The sequence below is a fragment of the Fundulus heteroclitus genome, chromosome 7, assembly GCF_011125445.2.
Source record: "Fundulus heteroclitus isolate FHET01 chromosome 7, MU-UCD_Fhet_4.1, whole genome shotgun sequence".
Taxonomy (NCBI): Eukaryota; Metazoa; Chordata; class Actinopteri; order Cyprinodontiformes; family Fundulidae; genus Fundulus; species Fundulus heteroclitus.
The window spans coordinates 42,671,284-42,687,121 of NC_046367.1; the positions used below are offsets into that span (position 1 = coordinate 42,671,284).

The following is a 15,838-nucleotide window of genomic DNA, read 5'->3' on the forward strand; positions in this document are numbered from 1 at the left end:
TAGGTGGCAGCCTGGAAAGCTGATGGAGAAGTCTGCGTTGTAGAATGTGAGCAGAAACAATACAAGCACAGTTCCCTGTAGTGCTCCTGCACTGCAGATCAGCCTGTCAAAAACACAGCTACGTGTCCTCACATACTGCGGTCGACTAATCAGGTAATCCTTTATCCACTGGGACAGGTGGTGATCCAACCCTGAACGCTCCAGCATCAACACCAAGTCACATTCCTAATTGGCAATAAACTTGATTCTGATTCTGATGTTAGTCTGGGTTGGGGTGAGGGTGCAGGCTGGTTAAACCTCAAAACATGCTTGTTCAGCTTATTCACCCATCTCAAGTCACTTATAGCCTGGGCATCATGTTTGTGAACCAGGTTGGTTTTCAGGCTTTCCAGACATCTCTGATGTTCTGCAGCTGTGATTCCATCTGTTCTTTCCCTTCTCTGATTTTCCTCCTCAGTCTTTTCTGCACATCTTTCAGCTCATCTTTATCTCCTGACCTGAAAGCCCCTTTCCTCTCCCTCAGTAAAGATTTTATCTCTGGGTTTATCCAGGGGTTACTGTTGGAGAAGCACCTCACCTCCTTGGGAGTTATAGTGGTCTCTGTAATCAGTGATGTCTTCTGTGATTTGCTTCAAGTCCTCCCCATTGGGATCATACAGCACATCCCACATAGTGGAGCTACAGCAGTCTCTCAGGGCTTATTCTAACCTGACAACAGCCAGCTGCATGTTTCGCTCCGCCTAGCTCCACTCACATACATCTGGGACACCGCGATAGGAATTGCCTTTACTGAAGGCTGGGCCTTATCAAAAATTCTTGCATATGATTGGATAAGCCACTTGTCTGTCATCTTTATCGACGTGCTATTTCAACCACTCACACCGAAGCTAACCCGTGACGCTGATGAGACCGACGCAGGAAAAAAAAAACTTTTTATTTTTCTTATTTTTTTTATGTGTTTGCGGCTCTAGTGGCACGCATTTTATTGACAGTGAGCTGACAGGAAGAGGGGGGAAGACAGGCGGCAAAGCGCCGCGGGTCGGAGTCGATCCCGGGCCGACCGCGTTGAGGACTAAAGGCCTCCTTATATGGTTCGCGCTAACCGCTAACCGCTCCGGGGCGCGTCCGCGCTGCGTGTCCGCGGACGCGCCCCGGAAAACAAAACTTGACAAATCCGGTCGGGAGAAGGGCGAAAACATGGTTTCCACCAACAAAAGCCTTCAGAGCCGTTCTCAGATGTTCTTTTAATGATACAATATCAGATAGATTGGACAACACAGAAGAAATAGCAGCATCAATGCTAACGCTTGCTTCCTCGATGCGAGCCGCCATTGTTGTTGGAATCTCACGGTAACTTCTCCACTACGTCACATCCAGGAAACACCCGCCCTGCGTCCTGATTGGCCAGACCATAAATTTGGTTGGGGAAATCACTTTGAATGAGCGATGTCCCAGATGTATGTGAGTGGAGCTAGGCGGAGCGAGACATACAGCTGGCTGTTGTCAGGTTAGGCTTATTCTGCCTTCTCTGAACATCTTTTCACTGTGCGTGTTACCACTGGCTCCCTGAGCACCAGTGACTTATAAACAGGTTGGAGTTACACTTTTATGTTATGGTTGGAAGTTATGGTTGGAAGAGCCCAGGGGTGGGGTGAGGAGCTGTATGTCTCTTTGCAGTTAACATACATTTACATTTAAATGTGGGGAGGGTGGAAGACAGGGATATGTGATTAAAGTTCCCCGGGATGAGAAGAAGAGCTTGGGGGTGTTTGGTTTGCATTCTTTCCACAGCGCTGTTGATGACGTCACAGGCTGCCTTGTTGTTTGTGGAAGGAGGGATGTACGCTGTTATCATGGTCACGTATGAAAACACTCTGGGAAGCATGAATGAGTCTTTATGACTGTAATGTGTTGTGAGCTACATCAACGCTTATTAATAAACAAAAGGAAAGTCACGTTTCAAATAGACACAGGAGCCGACTTTAACGTAATTTCAGCCGAAACATTGAGAACTCTGGAAGTTGACAAAAAGCTTAAACCCTCACACTAAAATTTAGTGGCTTATTTAGGCCACAAGATCAAGCTGTTGGGTAAAACAAATTGCTCACATGCCAGTACAAGGGCCAAAAACAGAAGATTGACTTTGACTTCTGTTAGTCTATAAATCCCTGAATGGCTTAGCACCTAAATACAACACAAACATGTTATCACTGCATCAACCCTCCAGACCACTCAGGTCTTCTGGCTCCAGCCTACTCTGCATACCTAGAACCAGAACTAAACATGGAGAAGCAGCATTTAGTTCCTATGCTCCACTTATCTGGAACAAACTTCCAGAAAACTGTAAAAGTGCTGAAAGCCTGAGTTCCTTTAAATGAAGATTAAAAACACATTTGTTTAGGATTGGCTTTGACTGTTCTAGTTAAACTGTTTAACTGAAACATCATTAGTTCAACTTTTTTAGTCCAACTGTTTATTGATGTTCTATTTTGTTTCTACATTTTATTCCTACTTGCTTATATTCTGTTCTATTTGCCTGTATTTTAATCATGTAAAGCACTTTGCATTGTCTCTGTAGTGAATTGTGCTATACAAATAAATTTGCCTTACCTTGAAATAATAAAGGAGCAAGCTCCAGCAATTCTGGGAAGAGAGGCATACACAAAGTTAAAAATGGTGAAAAGGCTCTACAGTATGGAGAAATCTGAGTTCATAGCAGAAGAATATGAGCATCTTTTTAGAGGACTTGGATGCCTGTCAGGAGAATACTCCATAAAGCTTGACCTGAATGTGACACCTGTGATTCGTGCACCAAGAGAGATCCCAGTTCTTCTCAGGGACAAAGCCATACAGCAGCTTCAAAAGATGGAGCAGGCTGTAATAATCACCAAATAATCAGAGCCCACTCAAATAAAGCTGGATGAGGAGAGCTCCAAGATGTGCACTTTCAACACACCTTTAGGCATGTATCATTTTAAGTGCGTTCTCTTTGAATTTGGCAAATCCATTCCAAACCTGTTAGAGGTGTCTGCACCGCTAAAGAATCTGCTGCAAGGAGAAGCAGAATGGCAATGGGAGGAACCGTAGCAACAAAGTTTTTCAATTTTGTAAAAGCTAATTACTGGCGCTGTGATAGACTGCCGACCTGTTCAGGGTGAACCCCGCCTCTCGTCCATTGAATGGAGATAGGCACCAGCACCCCTCACAACCCCAATAGGGATAAACGTGTCAGAAAATGGATGCATGGATAATCACTGGTGCTCCCACTCTGGAATAGTATGATGTCAACAAAGATGTAACACTGTTTGTGGATGCCAGCTCTGAAGGTATTGGAGCTGCAATAGTCCAGGATGGACACATCCAGAGCGCTTACAGAATGTCAGCGTTGATATGCCCAGATTGAAAAGGAGCTCCTATTTGTCTGTCCTCACCAGAACATTAGTCCCCCTGAGCCAAAAGAGAAAATGTTTCAGAGCTAAATGAACAGCCATCAACTCTAAACAATTTTTGGTTTGAGTTCATTCAAGCCCCCCATTTCCCATTTTTAATTTGTGGATCTCCCATCGTGAGTAACAGCCTAAAAGAGGCATCCATCTGTGAGCCTGTAAGTATTAATGATGTGTGGGATAAATGGGTATGTGAAAATCAGCATCTTTCAGATCCACTGAGGTGAACCAATTCCTGCGCACACCGATCTCAGCAGAGAGAACTGAGTCAGCATCCTGAATTTGTATTTCCTCAGATGATGGTTCAGGGTCTGGAGATCCAGAATGGCTCTCATTCCTCTCCCCTTTATCTTTGGAACCAGAAATACCTTGAGGAAAACCCATGTTGTGTTTCTGATAGAGGGACAACTTGTATTGCTTCCTTCTCCTTTAAAGTGGAAATTTATTTCCAAAAAGACATCTACACAATTTCCTTTTACCTTTACAAATGTTAAATATTTTGTACTGAATTAGAAAGAAGATGACAAAGTTAAACCTTTCATTGTCAATCTGACATGAAACAGAAAATGTTCAGTAAATCACAGGAATGTTGAATTAGTCTGAATCATTTTACAAAATGAAATGAGTCAATAAATAAATAGTCAGAGAGTTTAACCACCCAATTATAGACTCAAAGTTGTTCCTTGCCCACACAGGAGTAGGGCTTTCACGATTCAATTAATTCAAGTAAATGAAAGTGAGATAAATGTCTTTGATTTGAATGTATTGTTTAACACAGGAAATTATAATATGTATTTTATTTATTTGTCCTTTCAGCCTCTCCGGAGCTTTTGACAGTGACAGTGAAGGTCCTTAAGGGGGAAGAATCTGTTGCGCTGCCCTGTCGGTACAGCAAAGTATTAGAAGAAGTTGTTACAGTGAAATGGAGCCGCTTTGATCTCAATCCCAATATTGTCCATAAACGGCGAGAAGCAGACGACTTCCGTGAACAAAACCTGCTTTTCAGAAGACGAACATCAATGAGACCTGATGCTTTAGACTCTGGTGACTTCAGCCTCACTCTGAAAGAACCACAACTGTCTGACAGCGGGATCTACATCTGCAGCATTATTGATGATGAAGAAGAAATATTCCTGTCGGAGGTTCAGCTACATTTCAGAGGTCAGCTACCTTGGTTCTAAACACACAGTATATTACCCACATGGAGTTTCGGGGTGGGGGTTCAAACCCAGGACCTTCTTGCTGCAAGGCAACAGTGCTACTATATTTAGGTCATGACCCCAATTATTGAGTTCAGGTGTAAATTCAATTACTGAATTCAGGTGTTATCATAATACTGAGAACATCTCCAGTCTTATCTGTGGAACTAAGTCCCCTGTCCACGTGAAGACAGGTTTGGCTGTATCCAACAAACATTTTGGTGGGATAGGGGGTCCAGTCCGCAATGAAGCAACTGCAAAACCAAGAAAATTTGGCATAGGTGTTACAACGCCTACAATGGATTTTCCACCCTTGTACGGTTTCATCTTTATGCTTAAACCTTTGTAATGCTTTATTTTTAGATGTATTTTTGCTCAAAAATGATGTGAATTATCTCAGTTTTCTAAGAGAAAAGGAGAATAATTTAGATTTACATTAACTGTACTCTAAAGTTAATACAGTACCGTCATGCTTTCACGTTTGTACTCTATACTAATATTTAATAATATATATACTGGTATACTATGGCTGTTCATATGGACAAAAAAATTAATATCTGAAATATGCCAGCAGGTACTCTAATAAAATTGTACTTCTGCTTATTACAAAATAAATTGACATTCAAAGTTTTACATCAACTATGAAATCAAATTGAATCAGATTGTGACCCAAAGAATCGAAATTAAATCAAAATGTGAAGTTCTTAACAATACCCATCTCTAGTTTCTACAGGACTGCCTTGGACAGAGATCCAGAGCTACATTGAAAACCACGTTTCTGGAGGGTTAAACTATCCTGTTATATCTTCTCAACTGCCTCTTGCTGCTAGCAAGTTTTTCACTCAATCGTAGAAACACTGAAATCAGGGACATTTCTGGGGACATTTTTTGCCAGAGACAGGTTGTCCAAAACAGGAACTACCCCTGGAAATCAGGAATGTCTGGTCACCATAAATTTTATGCATATTTTACGGCTTTTATTAATGCCAGTGTTACGTTGTGAGGGATTTATTCAAATAATTATTAGCTTCAATGTAAGATGTAATATAAAAGTGACATTAAATGTTTCTATGTTACAGTTTTACTTCGTTTGAGTTGCTGAGTGAGCAGCAGTGTTCGCTGATTGTGACGTAATAATCAAAAGGTTTTGAGACAGCTCGTTTTTAGACAACAAAACGTTTACTTTTTTCCAAAAACAGCTTTTTACTGTTTGGACTGATTTTAAAAGCAGTAGAGAGCCAAAGGGGAGTAAAAAAATGGGCAAAAAGTGAATTTTTCATAGTAGATCACCTGTAACAGGAGTATTTACTAGTGAAGATATGTCATGACGACCTGTGCTGAGTGACACCTGTGATGAAGATGGAGACCAATAGTAAAAAAAAAAGTATTATAATAATCAGGGCTCGACTGGGGAGAAAAAAGTGACCTCGAAGTTCCTGACAGACTGGCTCACGTTCAACTGCTGGGGTAAAATTTTAATGAAAAACCTAGCCCTATATATGTAAAATACAGCAACATACAGTATAGCCTATAAGGTAACTTGACAAAATAAAGAACTGGAAAGCTGCTGTATTTATAAACCTATATTGTTCACTCTATGAGTAAAATCTGAAGAAAGGGACTCTTCTCTGCTACACTATAATCTTATCACCACTCTCTCTTTGCTTTATCTCTCTGTCAGCGTCTGCGCCCCCTCACTACTAATGCTGACTTATTTACATTTGTCGCTTTTTAACTGTACAACGCAAATGAAACTGTCGCTCATGAGCCCAGTGGCCAGAGGAACTAATCGATTCAGAGGATTTTGTGAATCGATACTGAATTAAGAAAACATAAATTGCAATGCATTGATGATTCAATATATTTACCTGCCCCTGCAGGAATAAACTACTAACTTACCATTCAGACACTGTTGCTGCATCTGTGCTTGTTGTGCAGGAGGCTTCACTTCTTCAGTTTCTGGGTCTGACTCAGGGTCAAAGATGTATTGTTGTACCATCGTGCATCTGTTTGCATCTATTTCCCCCTGTATAAAGTGGGAGTAGTTTGCAGGGCAGAGTCAGTTACTGATTATTTCCATAAGAGTGACAGAGCCTTATAAACAGCTCATTCTAATAGGTGCGCAAAATAGCTGAAAGTGAGGAGGTGAAATCTCATTATCTGAGAAGGATTTTGCTGCAAACTGTAATGAACATGTTTTTATAGCCCATAGATCTGTCCTAAATGTTTCAAAGAAAGCATAGCAGGTCTCCTTTACATCATTTCCTGGAGATTTTCCCTTTTCCTTCTTTGTGCTACAAATATATTTAGGAATGCAGCGAACTGTGAGCCAGTTTGATAAATAGGGAAATAAATTGTCAATAGATTGTCTTTGATTTAAATGTATTTATTCTATCCTGCTGAATTAAAATATGTATTTTGTTTCTTTGTCCTTTCAGCCTCCGAGGAGTCTTTGACTGTGACACTGGAGGTTTATAAGGGGGAAGAATCTGTAGTGCTGCCCTGCCAGTACAGCAAAGTAATAGAAGATCTTGTAACAGTGAAATGGGGCCGCTCTGGTCTCAATCCTGATACTGTCCATCAACGGAGAGAAAGAGACGACCTACGTGGACAAAACCAGCTTTTTGAAGGACGAACATCAATGAGACCTGATGCTCTAGTCTCTGGTAACTTCAGCCTAACTCTGAAAGAACCACAACTGTCTGACAGCGGGATCTACATCTGCAGCATCATTGATGAAGAAGAAGAAACTATGCTGCTGGACGTTCAGCTGCATGTTAAAGGTCAGCAACCTCTGTGCAAATACACATAAATTATGTTTAGGTCACAACAGCCAATTATTTAATTCAGATGTTATCATGATACATAGAGAACATCGTCAATCCTATCTGTGTAGATGGGTTTGGCTTCATCCAATAAACATTTTAGGAAGTTCAGAGGTCCTTCGGTCCAGATGAGGCAAAACCAACAATATTTGAAAACGGTTCCCAGAGTGGGAACATTTGAAGCTGCCCTCCACTGCATTTACGTCTGGACACCCCTATATGCATAACCAGCTAAAAACTGTAAAAAGTTTTGGTTTATATCAGGTAACATAGACCTCACATCTCCCTTAATACGCATGCTGTAACACAGTGGTTCCCATGAATTTTAGGGCCAGACCTCCTATCCACTATCCAGCTCCCTTACAGTCCGCTCCACATCAAATAAGATGTAGGCTACTTGCACTGACTTATTATTATGCATGAAAAACAGATTTATAAGTTTCTCAGGGAACATCATTCCAGCTCCAGTTCTTTCACGCTGTCTTTTATTCACAGATGAACTTCTGGCACATAGCGGTCACTACAGTTTAAGCTGTTTAACAGTTATTTTCTCCTAAATAGACCCTGATGTCCTCCAGCAGCCTAAGCCTATAGCAGCATAACTATAGAGGTAGCTCAGGGTAACATGAGCCACTCTAACTATAAGCTTTGTCAAAAAGGAAAGTTTTAACATTAGTCTTAAAAATAGATAGGGTGTCTGCCTCACGGACCAAAACTGGGAGTTGGTTCCGCAGGAGAGGAGCCTGATAGCTAAAGGATCTGCCTCCCATTCTACTTTTAGAGACTCTAGGAACCACCAGCAGACCTGCAGTCAGAGAGAGGAGAGGAGGAGGACTTAGGTTCCAACTCTCAAGAACTTACAATACAGCTATAGGGTTGATTCCGGCCAATCATCACCTCAATCCTCATCCTCATACAGCTGATCCAAACATCGTCCCTGTAAACCAGGCCAATAACGACCCTAACAACTCCCTGTTGCAGAGGAGTGGACCAGTTTCAGTTCAATCTGCAGGCATACAATGACTTTAACTATTCCCCATTACTAAGGGGGTGGAGCTGTTTCGGTTCAATTTGCATGTTATCTAAACCATTACAAGGCCTTTGTTGGGCAGTAGTATAAAGCTTGCGACTCCACATTACTCCAGACTTTTTGTATTGAGAAAGCTTCTGGGATAGGAAGCGAATTTCCCTCTGTGATTATTAAAGTATTTCTGATTCTGAAACGTCTTCAAACTTCAGAAAAAAAGTCCAGTTGTTTTGTTTTTTACTTTTTTACTTTACTTTTTTTTTTACTTTACTTTAAAACATAATATCAAACCTACACTCACCGGCCACTTAATTAGGTACCCCATGCTAGTAACGGGTTGGACCCCCTTTTGCCTTCAGAACTGCCTCAATTCTTCGTGGCATAGATTCAACAAGGTGCTGGAAGCATTCATCAGGGAGTTTGGTCCATATTGACATGATGGCATCACACAGTTGCCGCAGATTTGTCGGCTGCACATCCATGATGCGAATCTCCCGTTCCACCACATCCCAAAGATGCTCTATTGGATTGAGATCTGGTGACTGTGGAGGCCATTTGAGTACAGCGAACTCATTGTCATGTTCAAGAAACCAGTCTGAGATGATTCCAGCTTTATGACATGGCGCATTATCCTGCTGAAAGTAGCCATCAGAAGTTGGGTACATTGTGGTCATAAAGGGATGGACATGGTCAGCAACAATACTCAGGTAGGCTGTGGCGTTGCAACGATGCTCAATTGGTACCAAGGGGCCCAAAAAGTGCCAAGAAAATATTCCCCACACCATGACACCACCACCACCACCAGCCTGAACCGTTGATACAAGGCAGGATGGCTCCATGCCTTCATGTTGTAGACGCCAAATTCTGACCCTACCATCCGACTGTCGCAGCAGAAATCGAGACTCATCAGACCAGGCAACGTTTTTCCAATCTTCTATTGTCCAATTTCGATGAGCTTGTGCAAATTGTAGCCTCAGTTTCCTGTTCTTAGCTGAAAAGAGTGGCACCCGATGTGGTCTTCTGCTGCTGTAGCCCATCTGCCTCAAAGTTCGACGTACTGTGCGTTCAGAGATGCTCTTCTGCCCACCTTGGTTGTAACGGGTGGTTATTTGAGTCACTGTTGCCCTTCTATCAGCTCGAACCAGTCTGGCCATTCTCCTCTGACCTCTGGCATCAACAAGGCATTTCCGCCCACAGAACTGCCGCTCACTGGATGTTTTTTCTTTTTCGGACCATTCTCTGTAAACCCTAGAGATGGTTGTGCGTGAAAATCCCAGTAGATTAGCAGTTTCTGAAATACTCAGACCAGCCCTTCTGGCACCAACAATCATGCCACGTTCAAAGTCACTCAAATCACCTTTCTTCCCCATACTGATGCTCGGTTTGAACTGCAGGAGATTCTCTTGACCATGTCTACATGCCTAAATGCACTGAGTTGCCGCCATGTGATTGGCTGCTTAGAAATTGTGTTAACGAGCAGTTGGACAGGTGTACCTAATAAAGTGGCCGGTGAGTGTATAACATAGTAGGGCACTGTTGTACTCACCAAATATGTGAAGATCTACTTCTTTTATTTGTGTCCTGGCTGCTTCCAATAGTTTCTTATTTGAGAGAAAAATCCAGTACATGTCTGTGCACTCCAGTGTGAAGTTGACACAAATTTGTAGCCCTGCATTGACACTTTCCACATCGAGATAATTTCTCTCATTTCTCAATGCTGAGGACATAATTGAAAAGACGCGCTCTATATCTGCATTGCTGCATGGAATGGAGAAAATGTAGGCACTGACCTTTCTTAGGTTTACCACTGGAACATCAGCTTTGGAAAACAGTTTCAGATATTGTTCCTCACTGTGTTAACTTTCCACTTCTGGGGAGCTGAGGATAGCTTCCACTATGCCATATTTCTCATACAGCCCATCCATATCAATGTTTTTCAGTTTGCAGGCCTGGACTGCATCACTGTACTCTTCATAGGACACAGCAGTTGTGAGGCCGAGCTTTGACATCTTGCTGTGAAAGATGTTCTCAGAGAAGTCAAACCTCTCACTCAAATATTTCTGTGCTCTTTCATAAAGCTGGCTAAAAATCAGTCTCACATTTCGTTGTCAAATCAGGTGTTAGTTGTTTAGGTCTGGTGTTTACAGCAAAGCCGAAAAAATGGTCCTTCAGCCTCCTCTCAAGTTTTGCTTTAAGTTCAGTCATCACTTTAAAGACTGAGGTGATGCTGAATGATTTGGCCTCTAGTGCTTCAATACAGTCTGAGAACACCTTAAGAATGTGACTGAGGAAAAGGAAGTATATCTCAGACACTTCAGTGCTGTCCTCTGCAAAGCACCTCCACAAAATCTTAGCACATTCTTCTTCACCCAGGGTCTGAAAGTAGCTGGTGAGAGGCTTCCAACAGTTAAGCATTCGGTCGATGGACGGCAACAGAGACAGCCACCTTGTGATGACGTGCCACAGAAGGTTGCACTCATCCACTTCCACAAAGTCACAAAACTCTGTCAGCCGCACTGTTCTACTGGCTGAGATACTAAAATGGCTGTACACTTTTAACACAACATCTTCAATGTCTAGATCCAAGTTCCCAGCCACATATCTTGTTGTGTTGCGCAAAATATGCGCTAAAGAGTTGGCGGCAAGCACGTCACTTTGAGCTGCTTTCAGCTTTTGAGAAACACTGTTGTGTTTTCCAAAGTTCACACTGGCTTTGTCTGCTGTATATGGTGACATTTTTTTTATAAATCAAGACCAGAGACCTGAAGTTTTGTCATTAGCTGATTTGTTATAGCTTCTGATGTCTCATTATTGTCGCTGTAGAAATCCAGCAAAGCGTGCTGCACGTCAGCCTTAAAGTGGAAATATCTCAATAGGATGGGGAAACACTTGATCGTACCTTTGTTTGATGCATCAGTCGCCCGTGAATAATGCAGATCGTTTTCTTTTATGTAGTCCAAATGCGCCTGGATGGAGTAAGGCACCAGAACATTTTCACACAAAGCTTTAGCTTTCGTTTTTCCACAGGCTACCCCTTTGGCAATTAATGAGTCGTTGTATATTTCTCTGTCAACTTTTACTCCACAGTCTACACTCCGGTATGATTGGTGATGCTTGACGGTGTGATACACTTTGCAAAGTTCTGCAGCAGATATTTTGTCATCTTGCGGAGACGTGGCTTCTTGGAAAAAGGAAAAAAGTGAAGAGGTTCCCGCACTTCGACTGTTGCTCCTGTGCTTGTCTGTGCTAGCATGTCGATCGATGGCACCTTTACCTTTACAGCTCACATCCACGTCACATCGACACAGCATACAATGTGCATGACAATCATCCTTCCTGCTTTTGGATCTAATCCATAGTCTTTGGTCCATTCAGGATTAAATGTTGTCTTCCGTTTAGGCATTTTTGTGGTCTGCAGGTGCGCTCGGGTCCCTTGGTCTACCAGCTGCTGAGCTGATGTCAGCCACGTCCACATCGCTGATTTGATTACCGTTCAGTAACGTTGACCACTAAAATGTCTCACATTTATTTAACAATTTCATCCAATAATCTGCGACAACCTCGTGATCCCATGAGGAATATGCATGTCAGAAAACGAATGGATTGATGGAATCTGCCACAGTGGATTATGATGGAATTTTTTTTTTCATTTAAGTGTATATCATTTTTAGAATTTGCTCCTATATATGTATACTTTTTACAAATGGGTGTCCATCTCAAAGCAACGGTGGATGACGGACAGACCTTTTAAAAACCCGACTGTCCGTCTTAAAGCCGGACGTATGGCCACCCTACCTGATCCACAATGGTTGGAGGCAGTAATGCACCACATAGTTGTTTGCCAACCGCCATTAAAATTAAGAAGAAGAAGAAGAAAAGGGAAGAAGAAGCCCGGAGAGCGGGAAAAAAAGAGAAAGGAGGACGCTGACGGAGACCCCAGTTTAGGAGAGCCGAGAACGAGGATGGAGAAAGAACCGGACCGTTCTAGGTTTTTTTTTTCACGAGTTAACTCAACCATCGCAGTCATGACCTCTGAGGTGTTGAGGCGCGACGGAGGTAAAGAAGACGAGACGAGAACCGCGGCTAATCTGAGGGAAACTGCTGCTGATGGTAGGAGGCGAGGTGACCATAGACATAATATAAGTCTATGGAGGTGACCGAGTCAGCCTGGGGACACTGGATCCAGCGTTGATGAGAAGCTTCTCCGGGGTTAAGGTGGAGAAGTAACGACGGAGAGAAAACCGAAGTTTCCTGCGCTGGTGGAGATTAAACCTGTTGGTGAGGATCCGTTCATGAAGCGTCTGAACTGGGAGAAGAGGATTCTCGGTTGTTGCACCGTAGCTTCAATAGACCTGCTACGAAAATTAAAGCGGTACCGAACTGTGAGGTTGGACCCACGTGTTAGTGGTTTGTAATGTTTAATTTTTCTGTAAAGTGTGGAGTTCTGTTAGTGCCAAGAAATTTGGATTCCAGTTTTTGGAAAAAGTTGTGAACTAGTTGCTTCATAGAAAAAGAAAAAAAAATGTTGAGAAAGGAAAAGTGCTAAAACTTTATTTTTAATTAGTTTAAGTGAGATTTAAGTTTAAGCGGTATGAGCCTATGTAGTTTATTTTATTATTTTTGCCATTTAACAGGGTGGGTAGGCTGAGTTAGGGCTGAGCATTTATTTTTATTCATATGTATTTTTAGCTTTCATTAAATGAAACTGTTTTCAGAAGCAGGTGGTCTGGAATAATTTAAGTTATTTCTCTTATATGTGTGGTAAATGGTGATCAGAGGAATTAGTCTTTACTTAAGTTAAGGTATCTACCAGAATTTAACGAACCCAAAAAAGACATCCCACTAGTTTGTTTACATTCTGGTCTCAGTTATTACGGGAAAGACCAGTGGGGTGCTACAAAAATATTTCAGACAGAAATTAAACATCTTTCATATCTAAGATCTAACTGGTCTTTATGTTTTTCCATAGAAATCTTTCCAACCTGGGCCATAGTTCTGCTGGTTCTGCTGGTTCTTCTTGCTGTTTCTGGAGGTCTTTTATTTCATTTCAGACAATATTTAATATCAGGTAAGTTCCTTTTACAACAATATTAATGCTGATGTCTAACATGCTGAGGTTTTGAGTTTTCTGGACAGATTGTGAACTTTTCAGGCAGTGATGCTACAGATTTGCCATGGTTACACAGTCATTTACAATTATGGGCTGGATTCCCCACCATGCTGAGCTTTCAGTGTTTCTGTGGTCAGGAACTGAACACCAATATACTGCTGTAGGTGAATAATACAAATAATGATTATAATAGAAAGTAATTTAATCTTCCATCGACCATCTATTCATCCATCTGGTGATGAGAAGAGAACAGATTTAAAATATATTGTAGCATCTCTCCTACCAGCAATATAAGTTTCACCTAAATTTTTCAGAGCTAAAAAGGATAAGCTGCCTTCCAAAATTATTCACACAATGTTAACTTTTCACGTTTTGTTACATTATAACTATATTTTCCTTTTAGTCCCCCTGTGGTGTCGTAGTAAGCTAAATCACAAGTATTTGGTACAATGGACCCAGCTTTGAATCCTGCTACCTCAGGAAGAGTCTCCAGCACAAAATCTCCACCAAGTCTGTGTTTAAGTTGTAATGACTTGTTGTGATGAGCCCTGAATGAAGGAGCAGCTGAACAGAACTCACTGTAACTATATTTATGTTTTATGCAACAGAGCAACACAAAGTAACACATATTTATCAAGTGTTTTACCAATTAAAATCAACAAACTATTAATATTTTATCATTAATTTGAATTGATCTTTCACTGATATCACACCAACTAGTCTTTTAGGGATATTTTTCTACCAGATTTGCTCATTTAAAGACTGAAAACTTTCCACCCCAGTCTCAAGTCTTTTTCAGCCTCTAACAGGTTTCCTTCCAGGATTTTCCTGTTTTCAGCTCCATCCATCTTCCCATCATCTCTGACCAGCTACCCTGTTCATGCTGAAGAAAAGTTTCATGTTCCCTTCTCTCTGAATTATACCATCTTTTAGGACTTATGAGGCAATATTTCTGCTGTTGGAGCCTGAAAGTGACAAAATCCAGAATTGAAATTATAAACATAAATTAATTTATTAATCAATTCATTTCTAAATAACATTTTAAATAGAAAAATCTGATATAATTTGAATCAGTTAAGTTATATAATCATACAGAAATATTTTAATAACTTTTTATTTCCTTTAGTACAACACTTTAACTTCTCTCTGGCAGAAATAAAGTCTAACATCTGATTGGTCAACCTGCACAGCAGCTCAGCTACAGACCAATCACCTTCTCTACAGCAGTGTTGGCCTCACTGAGGGGTTAAATTTGTAAGGCTGAGAAATAAATAAATTCAAGATATGCTGCAGAACCTGACCATCAGATAAATAATGATTGAATAGTTACTTTGAATTAAAATTTGAATATCAGACTTTAATAATTTCATCTCTCTAATGCAGGGGTTAAAGTTCTTCGTCGCTGCGACGGATTTCCGTCATTTGGAAAACGAGCGCAAAAATTTCCGTTTTCTCCAGCAATTAATGAGCCTGTCAGTGTTTATTCCCTCCTTCCAGTACCTTAGCTGATAAACACGGCGACCAACCAGGGATCTCCTCATGAGTTACTTTAACATTTTATTTAAAACTCAGTATAAGGCGCTTGCTCGTGCTAATTTAGTATGACGGGTTTTTTTGTTTTTGTTTTTTTGAAAAAGAAGAAGGGTCGGAATGTGAAACAATGTCCCGTGTTAGACTGGGTTAGTTTCGGAAAAAAGGAAAATTAATATATATATAAAATATTCTGAAACAGAAGGCAGAGCTGCAGTCAGAGCGGCTGTCAGTCAATAAGCAGCAGCGTCCTCCTCATGAGCAGCTGTGCACCGGGACACTCGTTAAATAAAATCACAAGGACTTTGATGCTTACAGATTATAAGGAAACTACATCAAAAAAATAAAAAATTATAAACTGCAGCTACAACATGGACTGGAGAACAGGTTCTAACTGGGTGAGGCCAGAGAAAGGCGATTCTCAGAGAGTTTTTTTATAAAGTTGTTTTTCATGGAGCGTGATGTGAAGCAACATTATAGAAACAAGTCGCAGCAGAAACAGCTGAGAAAGTCTCCTGTGGATCTATGGACTCATTTTACTCTAACCTAAAAACACCTGCCAGACAGATACGCTACAGCAGCCAAGATTTCCTTCAACAATATTTAACTTTCTGTATCTGATGGGGAAACACGCCTCAACGTGACACAGGATCGTGTTGAGGGGGGGGGTTGACCATCTCCAGCAGTCAGTGGGCGAGAGG

General features: G+C 41.3%; 1 protein-coding gene across 1 annotated transcript in view; it reads left to right on the forward strand.

The window, feature by feature from the left end:
• Positions 1 to 15,838, forward strand: part of LOC105922876 — a 32,264-nt gene that overhangs the window by 12,110 nt on the left and 4,316 nt on the right. The window contains exons 3-5 of the mRNA XM_036139676.1: positions 4,263 to 4,607; positions 7,084 to 7,428; positions 13,467 to 13,565. Coding sequence (XP_035995569.1) covers positions 4,263 to 4,607; positions 7,084 to 7,428; positions 13,467 to 13,565 — 789 coding nt within the window. The remainder of the gene's footprint in view (positions 1 to 4,262; positions 4,608 to 7,083; positions 7,429 to 13,466; positions 13,566 to 15,838) is intronic.